The sequence below is a fragment of the Neophocaena asiaeorientalis genome, unplaced genomic scaffold (genome assembly GCF_003031525.2).
Source record: "Neophocaena asiaeorientalis asiaeorientalis breed wild unplaced genomic scaffold, Neophocaena_asiaeorientalis_V1.1 scaffold171, whole genome shotgun sequence".
NCBI lineage: Eukaryota > Metazoa > Chordata > Mammalia > Artiodactyla > Phocoenidae > Neophocaena > Neophocaena asiaeorientalis.
Window position 1 is genome coordinate 6898725 of NW_020174013.1, and position 23490 is coordinate 6922214.

The window sequence follows — 23490 nt, forward strand, 5'->3', positions numbered from 1 at the left end:
GTGCACTGTTGATGGGAATGTAAATTGGTGTAGCCACCATGGAAAACAGTATGGAGGTTCCTCAAGAAATTAAAAGCACAACTACAGCAATTTTACTTTTGGGTATATATGTGAAGGAAATGAAATCACTATCTCAAGGAGATATCTGCATCCCCACGTTCACTGTAGCTTTATGATACAATAGCCATGACATGGAAACAACCGAAGTGTCTATCAATGGACAAATGGATAAAGAAAATTTGAGATTCACACACACACACACAATGTAATGCTTTTCAACCATAAAAAAGGGAGGGAAATGCTACCATTGGCAAGGTCCACATGTATGGACCTTGAGGGCATTGTTCTAAATCAGACAAGTTAGAGAAAGACAATATTGTATGATCTCATTTATACCTGGAATCTAAAAAAAAACGAACTTGTAGAAACAGCAGATTGGTGTTGTAGTGGCAGGGGTAGGCATGAGTGAAGGTGATCAAAGGATACAAACTTCCGGGGCTTCCCTGGTGGCGCAGTGGTTAAGAATCCACCTGCCACAACTACTGAAGCCCTCGTGCCTAGAGCCCGAGCTCTGCAACAAGAGAAGCCACCACGATGAGAAGCCCACACACCTCAATGAAGAGTAGCCCCTGCTCGCCGCAACTAGAGAAAGCCTGCGTGCAGCAACGAACATGCAATGCGGCCAAAAATAAATAAATAAATTTATTTTAAAAAAAGGATAGAAACTTCCAGTTATAACATAAATGAGGTCTGGAAATGTACTGCAGAACATGGTGACTATAGTTAACAATACAGTATTATATGTTTGAAAGCTGCCAAGAGAGTAGACCTAAAAAGTTCTCATCAAACATACACAAAACCGTAACTATGTCAGGTTATGGATATGTTAACTAACCGTAATGTGGTAATCATTTTGCAATATATGCATATATCAAATCATCACACTGTATATCTTAAACTTACACAATGTTATATGTCAATTATATCTTAATAAAGCTGAAAAAAATAAAGAAAGGCAAATGGACTATCTTTTCCTTCTTACCAATTCAGACAGGGAAAACGCTGCAGATGACCTTGGTGGAATTCATTATCCAAAGTAGTTTTGCAAAATCATAAGACACTTGGGGAAATGGATGTCAATGAATGTGCATTTCAATAGCAACAGGAATTAAACAGTGGTCTATCTGAATGGGTTTCTTAATGAAAACAGAGAAGAGACTACCACTGCCCATATGTTTGTTCTAAGGACAACATGAGCTTGGTTATGTATTCTTACTAATTCTTTATATTTTAATGTCAAAATCTATAACTAATTTAATTACTGATAATTAGGGTGACTGATAAATTAACTATGCAAAAGTCAGAAGATGAAAAAATTTATCAAAATATTCACAAGTGCAAATTTTTACCTTAATTATCAACCCTCCAAATCTCCTAGTGTGAAGAGAAGATATAGAAAATGCTTGTTATTGACAGTTACAACAGAAAATCAATTAAGATTTAATTTGCTTATTTTTTGAAATATATGCCTTTAACAAAACCAGAAAGACTCCATTTTAATATCTGTAGTTATCCTTCTAATCAGACTAAGAAAAGCACACATAAGAATTATATGACACTGTCTAAAAGAGGTGTTAAGGGTGTGCTTTAAAAACTTTAATTTTTTTATATACTGAAACATTTTTGAGAGTCAAGTCACAAATTTACTACTGGCTTTCTAGACATTTACGTATCTGAGGCATACACAGCATCTGAAAGCCTTTTAACAAAAAAATTAATATAATTACTATCTTCACCATATATTTTTAGCACGCTCATCTAGATTTTTAAAATTAATTTTTATTTTATTTTACTTTTTATTTTTTAAATTTTTGGCTGCATTGGGTCTTCTTTGCTGCACGTGGGGTTTCTCTAGTTGTGGTGAGCGGGGGCTACTCTACCTTGCGATGCGCGGGCTTCTCACTGTGGTGGCTTCTCTTGTTGGGGAGCATGGGCTCTAGGCATGTGGGCTTCAGTAGTTGTGGCACGTGGGCTCAGCAGTTGTGGCGCAGGGGCTTAGTTGCTTCATGGCATGTGGGATCTTCCCGAACCAAGGCTTGAACCTGTGTCCCCTCTATTGGCAGGCGGGTTCTTAACCACTGCACCACCAGGGAAGTCCCACCCTCATCTAGATTTATCTTCCAGTTTCCTTTTTTGAGGTCTGAATTTGAGGATCTGGATAAAGCTTTATGTTTAACTCAAAATTAAAATTTTGATATCCTGGGTTAAGTTTTTAGAGAACCTCTGTTTCCTAGGGAAGGCTTTTCCACACAGCCTCTTGCCCCCTGCCCAAGAGAGACTCAATGAAATAGACAGCAAAGCACTTAAAGTAAAAGTGAGAAAATTCTAATTTTGTGTTATTTTCCAAAGCACCCCTAGAATTTTATTGTGCTCCCTGAGTCTGGGGAGGGCAGGAATGAGTTTCAACCACACACTGTGCAAGTGGATCAGAGGCACGTCGAGACAGGGACATGAAGCAAACTATAAAGAGCTGGGATTTTGAAAGCAAGCTGGCTTAAATGTTCATAGCATTTTCCCAGCAGAGAGAAAGAGAGAAGGGAGAGAAGGAGAGAAAGGGAAGAAAAGTGCTTCCTTTGAGATTTCTGGCCTGAGTTTTATATCCCCCTCCTAATGCTTTATTCCCATGCACAGCTCACTGTAGTTTGTTGAGCCACAATTTGTTCATGAGTCAGGAAAGGTTTCTGTCATGGCCGTCGGTATTTTAAAAGAGCTGCATCACCCCCTGCCCACACAGGATCATGGAGAGAATCCACAGGTACCATGGAACAAACATTCTCAACCACGGACGACTGCGCCCCTTGAGGGACATGTGGAAATGTCTGGAGACATTTTTTGTTGTCACAAAAGGGAGGGTGGGTATTACAGGCATCTGTTGGGGAGATGTTACCAAATATATTACAATGCAAAGTACAGACCCCACAACAAAGAATGACCAGGCCCCAGCGGTCAACAGTGTTGAGGCTGAGAAACACTGCCATGGAAGGACAGGGCGGAGGGGATGCAGATACACAGTACAGCGGACCCTTGAACAACACGGGTTGGAGCTGTGTGGGCCCACTTGTATGCGGACTTTTTTCAATAAATATACAACATACATGTAGAACATGGTGTGTAAGACTTGTACTTAAGTGGATAGCCTATCCTTACATAGGCATAAGGTGAGTGATATTTAATATTAAATTAATAGTGTGTTAGTTTTCTTACCGTTTTGTAACTTTGCTTTCAAAGAATTACATTATCATACTATGGTATACCTTTCTCTCTAGTAATTGGAGAACCTGAGTATCAGCCTATTATCACAGGTAAGTAGTTTTTAAAAATGTAACAATGTTTCTGATACTGTATTATGAATATGTCTTTAATACTGTAGGTCATAAAGTTTTTATAACAATTCATTCATAGTGTATAGGCTAGGCTACCATAAAGCAATCATATTGCTGCTTCTTTGTTATCAATGCATGAATCATTATACCTGTAAATAAATATTTCTTTTTCACACTGTCTTTTCATTTTTAATGTCTAGTGTTAGTAATATATATAACATCTACAGTGTTTTGTATCACAGAAGACAATATTGATGTAGGTACTGACAGAAGATTCATTTGTAAACAGATTAAACTTAATGGTGTTGATAAATACGGTACAGTAATTGTAAATGCATTTTCTCTTCCTTATGATTTCTCAATAATTTTTTATATTTTCTAGATTACTCAAGAATAAAGTATATAATACATCTATAAAATATGTGCTACTTGACTGTCCATGTTATCATTGAGGCTTCCGGTCAACAGCAGGCTATTAAGTAGTTAAGTGGTGGCAAGTCAAAAGTTATGTGTGGATTTCCCACTGCACAGCTGTCGGCACCCCAACCCTGCAGTTGTTCAAGAGTCAACTGTACAGAGAAATATAAGAATGTCATGAACAATAACATGGTTTAAAATAGAAAGGCTTTTATTTATTTCCTTTAGGCCCGGGACTGATTTTCCTTCAGGCCTCTAAGGTGGCTGTCATATTGTCTGGCTATTCGCAACCACAGTGCTTTTGAACAGCCCACTGAGTCCTTAGTAACTGAAATACACATGGTGCTCTAAATGAAACCCAGGGCTATGCAACAAGTACATGTGCTCTGCGAGCTCAAAAATGCTTCCCTCAAGGAAACAATGAGGTGTTCCTTTTGCCTATTAGATTGGCAGAGCCAAAAACAAACGACAAATAATACTGTTTTCATGGGATGGAGGCCCATCAAACGAATCGCATCACGTGATGGGACCACACACCATCAGATATTTTATAGGAATTCTGGGAAACGACAGAAGCTTGCTAGTGTGCCCACAGCACAATGTTTTGTTTTGTTGTATTTTTAAGAACATTCAGAATTATCTTCTGTCATAAAACGTCTCAAACAATAAGGCTGGGAGGGGATGGAAAGTGTTTTCCAAGATGAAAAGTGAACTCGGAAAAGTGCTAGATTAATCTATGTAGGAGGATCCTGTATTTCCCTTTCACTTTATGAACTTCAAATTTTCCCCTTCGAATGGTAAAGGACTCCTTTGTTTGGGACAGTGTGACAGTGTTTCTTTCCTGATTCATCGGGTTTCCGATGGGGTATGGGGGAGGGGGTGTAATTCAAAACAGAACAGGTGCAAGGAATAACAACCCGATAGGCAGGAACTCAACCCTTAAAAATCAGAACTAATCTCAGTTCTTATAACCTTCAGTATGACCGACTGGAAGGTAGAGAACACCGACCGATCAGAGGAACGCCTTTGTGCAGCCGAAAATCAACTTATTTCTCCCTTACACACACACTGACGTATCAGGAGAGATCCTTCCATTACTATTTCAACACACAACATTAATTTTTCTAAAGCACAGCTTTCTGTAGCTCAAAATCCTTCACTCACCATCTGCATCAGTGGTCCTCACGTTTTTGGATCATAAACCCCTATGAGGGTGGTGGTGATGGCGGCAGCAGCAGCAACACCAAGCAGTAACAACAGCAACTAACGTGCACTGAACACTTACTATATGCCAGAGTCATAATTTATTTATTTTATTTATTTTATTTTCAGCTGTGTTGGGTCTTTGTTGCTGCTCACGGGCTTTCTCTAGTTGCGGTGAGCGGGGGCTACTCTTTGCTGCGGTGCGCGGGCTTCTCATTGTGGTGGCTTCTCTTGTGGTGGAGCTCAGGCTCTAGGGTGCGCGGGCTTCAGTAGTCGTGGCTTGCAGGCTCTAGAGCGCAGGCTCAGTAGTTGTGGTGCATGGGCTTAGGTGCTCAGCGCCATGTGGGATCTTCCCGGGCCAGGGATCGAACCCGTGTCCCCTGCATTGGCAGGTGGGCTCCCAGCCACTATGCCACCAGGGAAATCCCTATACATATATTCTTTTATACCATTACTTCCCCTACTCTAAGTCCAAATAGTAACAAAAGCCTGGGGATACATCCACTGACAAATCTCTGAACTCTACACACCCCTGGCTGATACTATGAGTTCAGAGCCTCACAAAACAGCAGTAGGACATTGGTGGGTGATGGCGAAAGTGCACTACAGTCAATGCTCTGAACCTGGCAGCTAAAAGCTGTCTCCCACACCCAGCGCAAGCTCCCTAAGTAACACACACCAAATAAAAGCCTTTCGATATTTATAAGGAAGGGATTAATTCATCTTCAAGAGAAGCACTTTAATTAAAAATGACTTTTCTGGGCTTATATCCAGATAGAAATATATTGCCAGATAGAAATATATTGCCAAAAGGTAAGATTTAACAAGGTCTACTTTCCTCTTTATTTTTTTATTTAAGGGCCCAGTGCTTCCCAATCCTTTTCATGTCAAGGAACACACAGAATATAATCCTCCTTTGGCACTCTGGGATAAAGAGATGCTGCAGGTGATTGCCTGGAGCCTCCAGCCCCTTAAGGCCCCACTCAGACTCCCTGAGAGCTGAAGGATTCAATAAATACTTGACACATCTACAGCCATGCCATTGGAGAAACTCTGCCTTAGCCCTTCTTGGACTGGGGACCTTCCTAACAATTTAGATTTTTCTCCTTTAACAGGAACACAGTCCTCAGAAAGAACCAGTAAATCTGGCCACTAGTGACAAGAGTGAGCCTTTCTTTATGACTCATTCCAGAAAAAAAGCACACTGACCAGCCATCCATTTACAATTTACAACATCAGCATAATTTCATGCTTTTGTTTTTTATTTTCCATTCTGAAATTGTATTTTCTGTATAGAAAATAAACAACAGAGATAGGCCAAGCTTAGGTCGCCAAATGGAATCTGTCAAGGAATGTTCCATTTCTGGACAGCTTGAGCAAATTTTTACTTTGTTTCACAATTCTATACTTTTAAGAAATATGAAAAAGATACTAAAATTCTTCAAGCATAAGGTGCTGTTTTATATGGTCACAGTTTAAAAAGATGGAATTGATCATTCTTTTAAATTATACTTACAGGTTTTGGTGCAACAATATTAGTAAAAAATATTTTTTCTGAAAACATTCTTTTCCTTATTTAGAAAACTCCAATAGAATTTATACTTAAGGCTCCCTCCTTCACTCATTTTCTATTTGTTTCCACTGCTTCTCTCTACAGCAGACAGTAAAGGGTGGTTGGTCTTAGTCCTGTTTCCTGAACAGTGATTCCTTCAGACAACTAGCTGGCCAAACTGGCCTATCTTTATTTCTTTCCTGGTGTTCTGCTTTTCTTTTCCACAAAGTTAATACCAAGATCTACCTCTATGTTTATCCTCATGCTGTCCCTCCCAGCCCAGCACCCCTATACCCATCCTCATAAAGACCCTAACTCAAGCCCTAACACAGAGCACATCAGGATGTTACAGACTAAAGCAGAAAGGGCCTTAGCTTCAGTCTCCGTTTATGACTGATGCGTTCATCTTTTGCCTTGTCTTCCTTTCTGTTATTCATACGCTCCCTGGTCCCCAAGGGTTTAAGTGGCTCACTTGGCTTCTAACCCACAGCTCCCCCATACTGGGAGGTAAAAGCCTTAAAGGCAAACTCATGTTTTCACTGAGCCTAGAACAGGGTAGGTATCCCACAGTGTGAACTGAATTCAATCTTGACCACTTTTTCATGGTCCCAGCAGCTCCCAGGCCTAGGACCTAAGATTCCTATGGTTGCCCATGTTTGATAGGTTTTGTCACACCCTTAAGGATGACAGAAGGTGTGGCAACTGTGAACTTGGTTATGACCTAGGTCCCCAGAGAGGATTCCATATTTCCAGGTTAGGAGTATTAAATGGGAGACCAAAGGAAAAGATGAGAAAGAGACAAGCAGAGGGAGGGAAGGTACAATTAGTACTTATTTTTTTTGTGGTACGCGGGCCTCTCACTGCTTTGGCCTCTCCCGTTGCGGAGCACAGGCTCCGGATGCACAGGCCCAGCGGCCATGGCTCATGGGCCCAGCCGCTCCGCGGCATGTGGGATCCTCCCGGACCGGGGTACGAACCCGTGTCCCCGGCATCGGCAGGCGGACTCTCAACCACTAGCGCCACCAGGGAAGCCCTACAATAAGTACTTTTAAAGGTCTTTTACCAGTTGTAGCTTTGCAGGGTTTCACCGGCTTCCTCTGTCCCTCTTTCTAATATGGATGAACTTCTTTGTTTCCAATGTTGTAGTATCATATCAAATTAGATTTAAGGAGACTGAGTGACAAGGGATTAAAAACAAAGATGGGCCTTCCCTGGTGGCGCAGTGGTTGAGAGTCTGCCTGCCTGTGCAGGGGACGCGTGTTCGTGCCCCGGGCCGAGAAGATCCCACATGCCACAGAGCGGCTGGGCCCTTGAGCCATGGCCACTGGGCCTGCGCGTCCGGAGCCTGTGCTCTGCAACGGGAGAGGCCACAACAGTAAGAGGCCCGCGTACTGCAAAAAAAAAAAAATAAATAAAAAATAAAAATAAAAACAAAGATGGATTCTTGATTTGGTTTCCCTAGGCATAAAAAGTTGTTATTCACATAAACTATTAGGGAGGCAGCACGTTCTAAAGAGAAAAGGAGTGCAGGCTTTAATGTCTTCTCTCTACCCCTGACTACCTCTGTGACTTTACTCAAGTCACTCTGTCAGGCTCACCTCAATTTCCTCATCAGAAACACAGAGAGAATGTGGTGTGTGTGTGTGTGTGTGTGTGTGTGTGTGTGTGTGTGTGTGCGAGAGAGAGAGAGAGAGAGAGAGAGAGAGAGAGAATAATGCCTATCTTGCTGGGTTGCTGGGAGGATTAATGAAATCGCATGTGCAATTCGTGTGGAATACAAAAGGGGCTCAAAATGTTCATTTTACTTATCTCACGGCAAACTTTCTAAGTGCGTGGGCCTAGGCTATCTAAAGCCCATTCCTGGCTAATATTTCACGTCAACCCAAGGATGGATGCAGCAATGCTACTCCACTCCACAGCCAGAAAAGTGGAATCTTTTTAACCCAGAATTCTCAAAGTGCAGAAATCAAGGCTCCAAGTTTGGGGGGCCAGAATAAAAGAATTAAACAAAGTGTTCAACAGATTCTGTGGGTAAAAAATGGAGAAAATTTAATACCAGGAAAGGGATGTGTAGAACTGTGGTGATTATTCGGATTAACTGAAGAAAAAAAGAATACTTTTGTCTAGAATGTACAGATAGATGAAAAAGTGCTTTTGCTGCTTTAATAGCCGCTTACTTTCCTCAACTGCCCACTTCATCTTACCCAAATAAAAGGGCTTAATTAAAGAAAGAGCAGGGATCAGCTTTTATACGTCTGTACAATAGGAAAAATAACCAAATTGGGCAGGAAATGAAAAAACTCAGAATTCAAACTTTCACTTCAAATGGTATATATTTTCTTAGGAAACACCAAAAGATGAGTTAAGTACCCAAGAATCAAATCTTTCCTCGTGATTGTTGGCCAAACTCTTCCTCAATACAAGATTTTTGAACTCTAACTCGATTTCTTGGGAGTGATAAGTAACCTTGTAATAACATCAAGTCCCCAACATGAAGAATTTTGGCAACAAAAACAGACGTTTATTTCTACTTAAAAGACAGGGAAGCCCTGCCAGTACTGTTCCCAAATGAGGTACCGTCCATGTCTCTTATCTAGCCTTTACTGAGATTTAATGTCATTTACCGCTGGCTCTCGTGAACCTGCAGGATAATCTCACCTTTTCTGATGTGCATTACTTCCATCCATTTCAACATGGCAATTATGAGCCTCTGGTTTTTAAAATGATTAAGAAACAAATCCCACATGTTCTTTCCTTTTTTGCATGTCCTATAATTTGAGTCTTTCTTCCATAGTCCCCGAAAATTCAGAGATCAGCACATTTCTCGTTTTCAAGCTATAGTACGTATAGTACTACAGAAATACTCCAAGGTTTGATGTATTTATGTAAACATTTTTCAAAGAAGTCAAAATGTACAATTCAAGAAAATGTTCTGTGAAAGAATTTGTTTTCTGATTACAAAATGATTTCCTGCTTCTGAAAAAAATAACAACTTTCTATTTACTTAGCTGGCTCTGAAAGTCCCATGGAGATTACTATTCCTTTCAACCCCTAACATCTCTTTTCCAGGTGCAGGTCTTTTACTGATTTCAAAGGTAGCTTTATGCGGAAAAGGAATCTATAAGCTACAGAAGGAAAAGAGAAAAAGAGCCCTCCCTGTCTTAACCCCTTAAGCTTTCCCCACAAAGAACAACAGGGTGAAACAGAACTATTACAACACAGATGAGACACCCGAATAGACATGACAAAAAGATTTCCACAGGCCTTTGACTTCCTTTTTTCAGCCAGAGTATAAGCCAATCTTGGTAAAGACAGGAATCTGTTCGACAAACACAAACACAATACCCAGCACCCAACACCCATATGGTTGTTGTTTTTTCCAACAAGCCCTTCATCTCCCCAACACTCAGGAACAAGAGGAATAGTCACAACCACCCCAGAGTTAGAGGGTTTTTACCTTCCCACAGTGTTTCACATATTATGTAGCAGAAGAAGTAACTCTGAGAATATCAAAGGCGGCAGCCCTGGGAGCAAAAGACCGTATTTTGTTGCTGGGCAGACTGGTGAAACACAAGCCAGACCTTTTAGTGGTGCGTACGGGGAATGAGTCTGGGAGGCCCATTTGTACAACTGGTGAAAGAGCCAAAGAAACAATTCCAACCTCACTACTTCTAAGTTTGGCCAAGAGTGGATCTTCAATATAGAAAATCTGATGGCTGATGCTGCCCGACAATCCAAGCCTTCCTTCTAACTCAGCTGCATCCCCTATGAATCTCTGAAAAGCCTGTTCTGCATGACTCATTAGTGCAAGGCCCTTTCCCTTCAAAGAAACAGTGGAGTCTGACACAATTGTATGGGCCTCAGGGTCCCATCTTTATAACTAAGATAACAACCCCAGCCCCTCTCTTCATCACAGGGATATAGTGAGAACCAAGGGAGATGAGTGCTTAAGAGTTTGTATTAAAGAAACCACCAATGATCCATAATGCATATAACGGAGACCAGAGCATCTGGTCTGGAACCCTTGGGAGTTGCACAATCTTTTCAGGAGATCTGCAAGATTAAACTATTTTCAAAATGACACTAGACATTACTTTCCTCTTTTATTCTCGGTCTCTCACAAGTATACAGTGGAGTTTGCCAGAGGCTACAAGGTGTGTGATGATGTCACCTCTCTAATGACTAACGGAATGTGTGCTTGTGAGTTCTTGTGTTTTATTTTCTGTTTTAGTTTCTAATTAAATATTGATAGACAAAAGCCACTTGGGATCCTCAAAAACCTTTAAGATGGTAAAGAGGTCCTGAGACCAGTTTGAGACCTGCCACCCTAGAACTTTAGTCCCACCCAACCCTGCAGTTTCCAGATGGACTGACTCACACCCAGTCTGAGCCTTTCTATATGCTGTTCCCTCTGCAGGTGGAACTCTTTCTCTCCCTTCCCTTGGCTAACTTCTGCTCTCTTCTTAGATGTCACTTTCTCTGGGAAGCTTTCCCTGACTGCTCCAGGACCAGTCAGGTGACCCTGCTATGCTCCCCTAGCACTTGGCATACTATATTGTAATTGCCCATTTTCTGGCCTTTTTTTTTGTCCTCGACTCCTTCAACGCAAGAACTGACTTGGTCACTATTTTGATTGTGACACAGTAGTATATAGGAACCATTCAACAAATACTTGTTAAATATATAAAACAACCAAGGAAGGAAGGCAAAAAATAGGTCTATCTTACATTCTCACCAAGATGGAATTAATTACAAAAATATCAGTTTTCATTATGGCACAGACTTATGAAAACGAATAATAACAATAGTATCTATGTATCTTGCTATGTACCCAGTACTATTCTAAGCACTTTATATGCATTAATTCATTTAGCCTTCACAAAATCCCTAAGAGGTATACACTACTATTATCCTTGGTTCAAAAATGAAGACACAGATGCACAGGTAGTGAGTGATGAATCTGAAATTGACACCTAGACTAGTCTGGATCCAGAATCACAGGCCTTTGATGTCAGCAGTGTGGACTTCAAGCTTAGAACATATATTTGGACCTCAAGGCCATCTCTCTAATCTGCTCATAAATCAGAAACATGACCTGATATTTAAACCCCACCCCAGCCCTGCCCCACTGTGTGACTAGAGCAGCCACGTGAACAACTGCAGACCTTCGCACCAGCACCAAGTTTATAGCTGGGGCCAAAAAGGACAGTTTCAATAAGAAGTGTATTTCTTAATCATCTGTTATACTTGAGTCTTTTCTAGAAGAAAAGTTAAAAGCAACAAATCAATTTGTATATTGATTCAAAAGAAAAGTCTCTTCCATATTGATAGCACAGAGAAAATAGGAAAGTAGGGCTTGATATTTCATGTACTGCGGTGTTAAGCTCCCTGATGTGTATCAAGGAATGCTCACAACTTCACCCTGAACATGGAGTGGCCTAGAATGTTCTGCAGGCATACTTGATGGAAAAGACACAACTCCACCTGGTTCAGAGAGGAAGGCTAAATGGAAAAGCATGCTACAGAAAACCTAGGTTTTAATGCAAAAGATGACCTGACTGAATCACAGTGTGACACCACACTCATGTTTATGATGCAAAAAGCACACCTAGGAAATACTTGTTCTTTCAGCAGTAGAAAAAAGTTCTACGGATAAAGTGAAAAGCTTGTATAACAAATCTTCACCTGCTAACAATGTTTGTGTTTGACAGAAGTCAGAAAGAGTGACTATACTTACCTGGAGAAGTGTCCCATGAATATGATTTTGCCGGAAACACTGGTCAGTGTAGTCGGGGAGTTTGGCCAACAGAGTTCGGATGGTATCAGGGATTTCGTCCATCATAACAAATGGGACCAAGGCACGAGCTGCCATTTCACGGGAGCGGTAGACAGGTGAGCAACCACATCTGGGAAAAGATAAAAACACAAGACCATTCAATACTCATTTCCACACCCATGTCTTTGTATATGCTGATGTCCTATCTAGCTCTGGCTGGGACATCCAAGGGCTGGGGTGGCGGGAGGAGTTGCTTCCTATTCCAAATGATTGGTTTTTTGTCATTAATTATACAGGCAACTTTGCTTTTCTCATAAACATCATTAACATCTATGATTCCATCACAGGAATAAATGCAGATAGGAATTGGGAGTAAGACAATAAACAGGTAGTTGCTCCTCAACAAATAACTATTTATTGGGCACTCAGAATGAACAAAAGCACCATGATGAGTGCCATAAGAAATAAGACAGTCACTGTTGTCTCTGAGGAGCCTATATGCTGGTTGGCAAGATAAGGAGTACATCTGAAAAGATAACTGAAAGTGGTACTGGAAAAATGATAGGCAAATGTTCTTGACATGATGGCTATAGGAGGATGAAACTGTGGGTTGTGGGCTGTGGGTTGTAGTATTGAGAAGGACGGAAGTCAGGAAAGCAAGCGTGATTCAAGTATGCCGAAAGAAACCAGGCAGTTGTCTCAATCAGGGACAGCTGTATAAAGCAAGGGTAGAAATGCTCGAGGTATAATTAATTGCGTCTGGTTGAAACAGAGGCTCATGAATAGCCGTGGAACTGAAGGCTGAGAAGTGAGTCAGGCCAGACTGGGGAGTGCCATAAATGGCCGAGTACACCCTCTGAACTTAACTGTCATGAGAACAAGAGATGGACCCTCGAGTCACTAAATCCTTGCCTCTTGGGCTGACTCACACCCACAGAGCTTGGATAGAAGCCAGTTCTTAAGTGAAAGTCATGGACAATTGGTATTTTGTGATTCTACAAAGGTCATTGGAAAGGCAGGTCATCTAAGGGCCTCTTGACTTTTTTGTAAACACTTAGAACCTGAGAGTCCACAACCATTTTGTTGAAACTGTACGCTTGAGAGCCTTCACAGATATAGTCTTATTTGAAAGGAGAGCCCAATATGGTAAGTCCTAGCTTAACTAAGTTCTTGACTAGAACTCTCAAGACTTGATGATCTTGCATCCTATTAAAAAAATAACTCAACTGGGCTTCCCTGGTGGCGTGGTGGTTGAGAGTCTGCCTGCCGATGCAGGGGACATGGGTTCGTGCCCTGGCCCGGGAGGATCCCACATGCCGCGGAGCGGCTGGGCCCGTGAGCCATGGCCACTGAGCCTGCACGTCCGGAGCCTGTGCTCCGCAGCGGGAGAGGCCACAGCAGTGAGAGGCCCACGTACCACAAAAAACAAAACAAAACAAAACTTATATAAATGTCTTAGATGACAAGACAAGAATGGGGAAGATGAGAAGATAGCAGACTCTGCAGGGGAAAGAGATGGCCTCTTGTTTTTTTCCAAAATTAATCAATAGTCCAAGAAAAAATTACGGTAAGATCTGGGCCGTTAGGCCCATGTGGCCATTTAGGCTTAGCATGTAGAGACAAAGCCCTATGACTGAAATGTTTCTAACACCTCAGAGTTATCACTGACATTTATATTAATATAACAATAAAGTACAGATATAATTTCTGTACAAATGTAACGATGCAAGCAGAATTTCACCATGGGGAGAAGGGCAGGTAGGAGGAAATAGGGAGATAGAAGAAAGAGGTACAGGGTAAGTCAAAACATTGTGTCGTTTTTTACCCTAAGACAGTAGGTCCGAGGTGGGGCAATCAGCACACACTTTCAGGATGGAGAAGAACTCTCCTTACAACATGTTATGAGAAGACACTGAAGGCTACGGCTACAGTAGGTAGCTAGAGATTTCCCAGTGGTTTTTGACTGGGTTTTGCCAACTCACCCATTTTCTCACTTATCTTTCCTTTAAAATGATTAAATGTTTGATCTGTAGCTGGCAAATGCAGTCAAACGTTTGCTTTGGCCCATGGGGGCTGGGGGGCTGGGGAGTGAGAAACATTCACTTGATGGAGAAAAGAAAATACTCTGAAAAAGCTTTGAGATTTAATTAGCAAATGACCTCACTCAGCACAGTCATTTGTCGGAAGCTTCCTGAGCTGTCTGTCCCCCACCCCTTCGACATACATACTTTGTGTTATAGTGTGTTTTATGTTACCGAAAAGGCTTTTGTGTATAAATGTTTCTTTTCAAATACAAATAATTCTGACATGGTTACAGATGTTTAGTTTCTAATTAGCAGCAACTGTATACTAAAGAATACCCCTCCTTTTGCTCCTGACCTTTTGCAAATGATGATTTCCCAAAGGAATCTGGCATCTATACCGGAGAAAGAATGGAAAGTGGGAAAAGTGCCAGAATTTTCTGCTTTCAGATACCCTGTACTAGGGTACTTTCCAAATGCACACAATCAGTTTAAAAAGCAAAACAAAACCTCCCCTCAAAAAAGTAATGCAATTACAGAAAAAGAGAAGAAGCCTATTTTTAAAGTAATATTTAATTAAGTACCATTCATTCTAAAGCAATGACTAAATGTAATTTCAAACTCCTCTCTTATTGCAAATTGTTTAAATGGAAGGATAGAGTCTAGTCAACACACACACACGCACACACACACACAACTATCAAGCAAAAAAAAAAAACCATTTCCAGGTTACTGTTTTGTCAGTCTTTGGGGACAGGGAGAGGGTCTCATGAGATTTAGCTTTTCTCCAGGTGTATGTGGCGTGTAGTGTGAGGGGATATAAACAGTCTTTTCAGCCCTAAGTGTAATATATTTGAAGCTAAAATCTCTCTTTCCCAAAGATAGAGTCTTCTAGTTTAATTCTGCAAAGTTACCAAAATCAAGCAGAGATGTTCTTCAGGGACACAGATCTGGTGATTAAAAGGACAGATAATCAGAGCGCCTAGATTTTCATCCTGCTTTGGACACCAAGGTTTGTGACTTGGACAAGTTGCAGTAACCTCTGTGGATCTGTCGAGGTCACAGTGGTGGCAATAATCTATCCCCAGTGAGGTGGTGTCTATAAGAACATTCCAAGAAGGAAGGTACTTTGGAAATACAAAGTTTTCATAATGCATTATGCCTGTGTTAGTACAGGATCAGCATAGTCTAGGAATGGCAGGCCTCTCTGTGGCCCCAATGAGAGAATTAAGACTATGGTTTGAATGCTGTACCATTTAAAAAAGAAAAGACAATAAATTGATAATATGATGGCAAGGAGGATTGGGGTTTTTTTGGCCTCCATTATAAAGTGATGAGGAGGACGCTGGAGCCCTCCTGAAAGAAGTGGGGGCAGCTTCTACTCTTTTAAGTGTCAATTTCCTCTGGAAAATAAAGCAAACGGATTTGGAATCTCAAAGGTCATTTCTTCTTTTACCATAGTTTGAAAAGCATTTCCTCTGTATCCCTAGCTGTGCTCTAGGCCTAAATACTAGATCGTTCACAGGATCTGCAAGACATACAGACACTGGTGTCCTTAAACCTGTAGCCCTCTCACTCCAATAAACCCTTTCCACGTAGTTTTAATCATATATTTATCAACTGCCTACTGTATTCTTGGCACTGTGTAACATGAAAAATGACACATGTGTAACAGTAATACTTGCATCCTACATTGTACAGCCCTTGGCAGTTTATAAAATGCCTGCACATCTGTTATCTCTTGACTATACAGCATTCCTGTAGGACGTGAGGGCATTATAAACGTCAGTGAACAGATGAAAAGTAAAATGCAGCTCAGAAAGGCTAAGTGGACCCTCCACGATGTGTAAGCAGCAGTGTCCAGGCCAGAACTACCATCCATGGCTCCGCGCGGAGCTCACGAGCTATTCCAAGCTGTAGCTCACACCTGGATATCAGGGGAGCATAAAAATATCTGCCAGCTAATGAAAACATAAGCTTGAATTTACAAGTATGTGGAAAAATCTCTAAATTAGTGGGTTTTTTTTTTAACATTTGTAGGATCGTGAAAATATTTCAGAATCTAACATAAACCACGGACTCTCTCACAAGAGCAGCAGATTTATGAACATACACATATAATTTCCCATGCAATTTTAGGAGGTCCGTGATGCACATTCAAACCCCCTGGGGCTGTGTTTCCAGACCCAGGTCAAGAATCCCCAGTTGCTCCTTTGCACACAGTGTGGTGGGCAGGTAAGCACTCTGCTTTAGAGATGTGGCAATGCAGAGCAGGGTGCTGTCACAGGGAAGCATCGGTTTAGAGTGGCAGCCAGCCAGACAGCCTCATGATCACAAGGCCATAGTACCCATGGAGACATACAAGGGTGTGCAGGGCACAGAAAAGGGAACAGGAGGGAGAGTTGGAATCACTTTCTGGAGGAGATAAAGGAACTTCAAATGATGGCGATATACACCTTTGGACTTCAGGAACCCTGACAGACCCTGGAAATTTTAGAATATAGTATTCTGAGCAGGGAAAGACCCCTCTTCTGAGATCATCTTTCACAGCGTGGTGGCTAAGCTTTTTTTCCACGTGGTTCTCTCTTATATTTACCCTCAGAATCTGTTCCAGTGAAAGATTTCACAGGTAAGTGGCTGGACATCACTCATACCTGTAGGTTAGGCATGGAGACACCCACTGAGTGCCTAGCAAAAGCATACACTGAGTTAGGAACCTGAGAGAAATGTCACTGCCCAGGCCACAGGGAATCTAGAGTCTAGTGGGAAATACAGGCCAATCAGCCAATGCTTTTCAGGAACATGAGAAGTAAATGTAGGCTGTTGTAGAAAGACTGAGGTGGGACACCCAGAGAGGAGGGTGGGTGGTCTGGGAGATCATGGTCCAGTTGTGACTAAGTGGGGTCAGGCAGAAGGAACATTTGAGTTTGGCAAGAAAGAGGTGCCCTCCCCTGTGTCTTTCCGTCCACGAACCCACACTGCCCCCCCAGGGCATGCAGTCAAAAGCAAGGGAATTGAGGTTTATTAAATGACTACTGTGTCCCAGGGCTGGCTATGTACTTCAGACACACTATTTTATTTACTCCACTAAATCCTCATTATAAGGTCTCCAGCATCCCTACTTCAAGATGAGGAAAGTGAGGTTTCCCAATATACTTTAGGTCATAAAATTAGCAAGTGGCAGATCCTGTATTCTGATTAGGGTTTGTCCACCTGCAAAATTTAGTCTAAGACTTTACAATGCAGTTGCCTCAAAATCCTCAGCCTTGAAAACGCCAAATATTTCCAAAGTAACCTGTTCAACCTAATCATCACATTGAGGTATGAATGATTTATGGAACCAACCAGTCCCTAATTGGTAAAACATGAAGCAGAACAATAAAGATGATGCTGATAGTAACTACCATTTACTAAGCATCTACAGAGGGCCAGACCTGGTGTTAAAAGCTTTGCACGTATTACATCATTTAATTCTCACAACAAGGCAGAATGGCTGAGAGAACATTATTAGGCAATGCGGGAGAGGTATTTTTGAACCGAGGGGAATCTGTAGAGCCCGGTGGCCTGGAGTGAGGCCCCCATTCTATGAGAACCAGAGTGAGAGTCTTCAGCAAAGTCTCAGAATGATTTCAGGACCCAGCCAATGTCCCCTTCTACTCTCCTTCATTGACATGATCAATGTTCCCCTAGGCATCTTAGGAGCTGAGCTGAGTTTGAAGAAGCTATGTCTCACCTACCTCCAAGTCCCTCACTCAATTTACTCAAGAATGCCTGCCATTATGGTCTGTTTCTCATGCAGCACTGGCCAGCTGCTCTTGGGGAATAGTCATCTACTGACAATCTTAAAAGCTGAGACAACCCTACCTTGCAGGACATCTCTGAAGGCTAGGTAGGGAGGAGTAGGCTGAGGCTACAGGTTATACTATATATACATATATAAAAAACTTTCTATATATGTTTTGTCAAGCCAACTATTGCTTCATCCTTAGTGCCTTTGCACACTGCAGTTCACACCTGTTGGAATGAATGGCCTTTTCACCCTTGTACACTTGGGGAACTCTTCTTCATCCTCTGAATTCTGCTCAGGTATCACTTCTTTTAAAAAATCTTACTGCATTTCCTCTGGTCAGAGTCAATCCTTTTCTCTCCCGTGCCCTGTCACCGCAATGGCATGCTTACAGCTGTCAGGGTTGGGGGTCACATCCCATTTGCATTCCCCACAGGAGCCCTCAGGTATCATGTTGGCCAGATCAAAACAATCTTTAAAAAAAATATTTTTTTTTACTGAAGTATAGTTGATTTACAATGTTGTGTTAGTTTCTACTGTACAGCAAAATGAATCAGCTACACATATACATATATCCCCTCTTTTTCATATTCTTTTCCATTATGTTTATTACAGGATATTGAATATAGTTCCCTGTGCTATACAGTAGGACCTTGTTGTTTATCTATCTATTTTATGTATAGTAGTTTGTATCTGCTAATTCCAAACTCCTAATTTATCCCTCTGCGACCCCCTTTCCCCTTTGGTAACCATAAGTTTGTTTTCTATTAGACCAAAATGATCTTGAGAACAGAAACAGGGTCTTTATAGTTCTGAATAATATAGCACAAAAGACAGGAGTTAAGAACCTGTTCCAGAATCCAGCAAACCTAAGTTTAAGTCCAAGTCCTAAAGCTTACTAGTGGGTGACCTTGGACAGGTCAGTGAACCTTCTAAGTTTTTATCATCTGTAAAACAGGGAAAAGCAACTACCTCATAGGCTGTTGTGAAGCTTAAATGAGATAATGCATATAAAACACAACGCCTATAAGTTAATGACCAATAAATGGTAGCTATTATTGAACCTAGTAGATGGAATAACTTTCAAACTGAAAAGCGTGATCTACACGTACAAACTCTCTAGGGTTCTCTATCTCAACAACTGGTTGAGGACACAGAGCCTTGCTGTATCCAACAGGCTTCAGTGCTCACAAAGGCCTGCCCCTCCCCCTCCCCACCAAAGGAGCTGGAAAGGAGAGAAGGAAGATTGAGTTTGGGGCCAACTGACTTGTTTATGTGAGGCCCACTGACTTTATTCCTCAGGTCCAGGGCCCAGATTTTACTTTCTGTCAATTCTAATGCTGTTTCTAATGCCGTTTCACCAAAGGTTTCTTTTTCCTTTTTATCGTGTGTGGTTCCTGGTTTCAATCTTGCCTTCAGAAACATGTACACGTGTGGTACATGTTTATGCATAAAAGAAAGAAACCACTAAAAAAATAAGGCTGTACCAGTGAATTTGAAAAAACAGTTCAGCGTGTCCTGTCACTATGAAGTATGTTTTTGTTATGAGTGTTATTCCTTAAGCCGTTCTTACACATTCTCAGGTGAGTTCAGTGAGGCCACGGTTGCCAGATTCTCTACTTGTCCTTCCTCTACCGATTTTCAGTTCATCAAAGGACCTACCACCACCTGAACTACTTGTTCCTTTTCCTGCAACTCAAACCGCTAGCACTTAGAAGTTGCATTTACTGTAATCTTGCCCTCTGCACAGCTCATGGATTTCTTTATTCAAATATATTTCTTGGAAGGGTAATGGGTTCAGGACTTCTGAAGTTTGATTTAAAAAAGAATCCTTGGTTTGGATAGTGAAGGAGAAATAAGAGCAGTAGACAGTAGCTAAGCTAAAAATCGCACATTTCCAGCCTTCACGGCAAAAATATACATATGTATCTGCAGGTAGCGTGTTTAGTTTAAATATCTACTGGCAGCTCAAAGCTGTAATTGCTCTTTACAAGTTAACTCTAATCAATATGTTAAGACCTTTAAAAAGTATTTTTATGAAGAAATGCTGAAAATAATTAATAAGCCAAAACAGAATATCTGAGAACGGCAATGTGTAACCCCCTGGGACATCCCAACCAAAGTCTAAGCTGTAGAAGGTGCATCCTTTTAAGGTCACCTCCATTCTGCCTCCAAGTTACCAAGGTTTTCCTCAGGTCGACTAGCCACAGGCTGTTAATCCCAAAAGGGTGAAAATGGCAGCTGCCAGGAGTTGGGAATTGGCCTCCATCACTTTGACATCCCTCCACTTGTCCCTGTAAGAACTGGGCACAGCACTCAGCCACATATGTGGCAAGGACACAGGGTCTTGGATGCAATGGCAATGGCTGGTTGCATTCATACCATTCCTTTAGGTGTTAGGAAATAAAGCTAGGGAATTTTCCTACAGGGACAAGGGGGAAGGTATCCAGTGTGGTGCTTACTTTGAAGAGATCTTTGAATAATGCTCTTTAATTATTTAGAATTACAAACGTGTTTTAAATAAATGAAAGGATGCTTTCTGAATGCTAATCCCTGGTTACTTGCTGATATCAAATCATAGAGTTTTGAAAAAACATAAGAGTATGAAAATTATATTTCATCTGAAATTTCATTTCATGCTTTCATTATTTTGTGACTAGACAATAACAGATACAATTTGAAACTGAATTTTTCAGATTCCAACCAAATTGTCCAGACAGCTGGAAAGAAGGTTTTTTTCCTCTGGAGCACTGAAATGTAGTTATACCTTAACAATGATTCTTCCCTGACTCGGAAGAACATGGAAAAGACTTTACAGCAACATAAATACAAAGACGTTGGAGGCCCTAGAGATTAAAAGGGAATCATTACTTTCAGTCTTTACCCAAAATAAAATGGAGTAATATAAAGTGGAAAAAAAAAAATCTAACATAAACGGTATAAAACTCTCCCACATAATGAAAATAACCACTAGACTTAGTTTGAAATTTTGGCATGATCTTCCCTCCCCGTCCATCTGTGGGTTTTCCTCTCTGACCTTGGATCAACAAGCCACATACTACTGGCCTCCTCACAGACAGCTGGAAAAGCGTTCTGGATCTGCCCTCAGGGCTCTCAAGCTGGGATAAGCTGTGTGCAGGGCAGGAGCTGAGGGCTGCAACTTGTGCAGACGGAGGGAAAGAGCTGCACATTCCTCTCAATAGCAAAACCCTCCCGTTGTTTCTGCCCCTGCTCCACTAAAGACCAAGAGACGAACACACACAGACAGCCACTGAGTCTTTAAGGGGGTTGATCGTAACACCTTGGCCTCCGCATGTCTTCTCCTTTCCTTGCAGGTAGTGGGTGGGTTGGAGAAAACGGTCCTGAGCGTGCTGAGTCTCCTTGTGGTGAAGGTCACTGTTCAAAGGCCAAGTTCTCTAAGTGACTTCACACAGTTGAAACGCACCCCATTAACCTTTAGGGCATGCGGTTCCATATTCACAGTGAGTGGGTTTCAGTTCATAAACCCAGGACTGGGTGGTCAATTTAAGAAACTACACAAAGGTATGGAGAAAATTTACTCTCTTCTTTTTAAGCTATGTATATTTAGGGGGAAGGTTTGAAAAGGAATAATTTTGGTCCCGTTTTTAAGAGTTTTTTTTTTTTCTTCTGTTTGTTCTTTAGCTTTCAAATGTTCCAGAACCTGCGACAACTCTTTATCACCACATTAAATGCAAATTTCTCATTCTGGCATTGAAAGCACCCTAAACCTAGCCCAATACTGGGTGGACAAATCATAGGTGCTAAGTACATCTTTCCTGGAATAATAGAACTTGACTTTTCAGGTGACTCTTTCTGAAAAGATATTAAAATCTTGCAAAATCTAAGCATCCTGTGAGTCAAGTGAGTGCTTAACATTTTTAAATAAACACTTTTAAATGTGAACAATTTTAGGAACTTCCCTTTTGACAAGAATCTGTTACATTTCTGAGAGATTCCAATACTCATGCTAAAACTCAAGGAGGGGAAAGGGAAAGGAAGGTGGGAACATTTACTGACTGTCTGCCAGATGTCGGGCAATGTGCTAGGTACTTTCAGATATTTTATCTCACTTTCAGTACTCACGTAAACCCTCTGAAATAAGTATATAATACTATATACACATATGTCAGTTTTTGCTCTAGATGGTCTAGTGGGAACATGTATAGAACGATGAGTTACCAAATAAAATGTACCCACAATCAAATAATGTGCACTGTGCCTGTTTCTTTCTGTTGTGGTAATGGATGTACAATTTATCCCATTAATCCCAATGGTTAGAATTCATTTTTGCAGATCCCATACACAATGAACTGGTGGCCTAAATGTATTTCCTACTGCTCCAACTAGTGCTTAATAAAATAAAACCAAAAGCTTTATAATGCACTATCTTTAGGAAGGCAAATTAGTCACCAGGAAATAGTCGTCCACGAAATTGTAGTCTTTGTAGCTCAGCCGGCAGCCAAAGGTTTCTGAGGAACCCTGTAATAGACTGGGACAGGCTCGCCAAAGGCTGTGGCAGTGTCCTCTGCTGTCCTCTAACAATATTGACCACCTCGGGTCAAATCATCTACAGTCTTTTGAAGTATAGTATTTATCTAGAGACAAGTTCAAAATGTCCAAGAATAAGAATCTTTAACATTTTTAAAGACAACAGACACAGGTCAGCACACTGGCAGGATCTTCATGGGCTTAGGAAAAAATAATACACATCGTTATCAGCTTTAAGTGAGTATTTTGGTGGAGGGAAACCTACTGCTAAGCAGAAACTCTTATACGGTCCCTTTGATGCCTCTTCAGCCAGACTACTTTTAAAACATCCTCAAATTAAAATATTAGTATCTAAATGTGGCCATAGGCAAATTACATAATATCCTTTCACATCCTCATCTGTATAAGGAGATTACAATAAATGATCTTGAAAGTCTTCTTCAAAAACAAAATCCTATAATTCAATGGACATTTAAACATTTCAGGCAAATAGCTATATTTTTATTTTAAAATATCTTTATGACCTCTCTTGACTTGCTCCATTGCTTAATCTCATAACAATACTGATGCTGATAATAGAACTTTTACGTTTAATACAAACCACACTCAATCTTTCTATAGTCGGGAGCCAATTTTCTCTAGTTTGAGCCTTTCCAGAGTTGGAGAACAAATGACCAGTGTTTTCTATACACAGGAAAACCCTTCACTGACTATAATGGAATCCTGTCATTAAATCACCCCTTACTCTTCCCTTCCGTGGGCTAAAACAGCCCCAACTCCTTTAATCAGGTAGAACCTCTTCTCTAGAATCCAGTTAATTATTTTGCCTCTACAGAGAGTTG

At 41.1% G+C, this 23490-nt stretch overlaps 1 protein-coding gene across 4 annotated transcripts in view; it reads right to left on the reverse strand.

Annotated features, from left to right (window-relative positions):
* THADA (THADA armadillo repeat containing) overlaps nucleotides 1-23490 on the reverse strand; it is a 307233-nt gene that overhangs the window by 134742 nt on the left and 149001 nt on the right. For all 4 annotated transcript variants that reach the window (XM_024753496.1, XM_024753497.1, XM_024753498.1 and 1 more), the window contains one exon: nucleotides 12293-12461. In XM_024753496.1, coding sequence (XP_024609264.1) covers nucleotides 12293-12461 — 169 coding nt within the window. The remainder of the gene's footprint in view (nucleotides 1-12292; nucleotides 12462-23490) is intronic.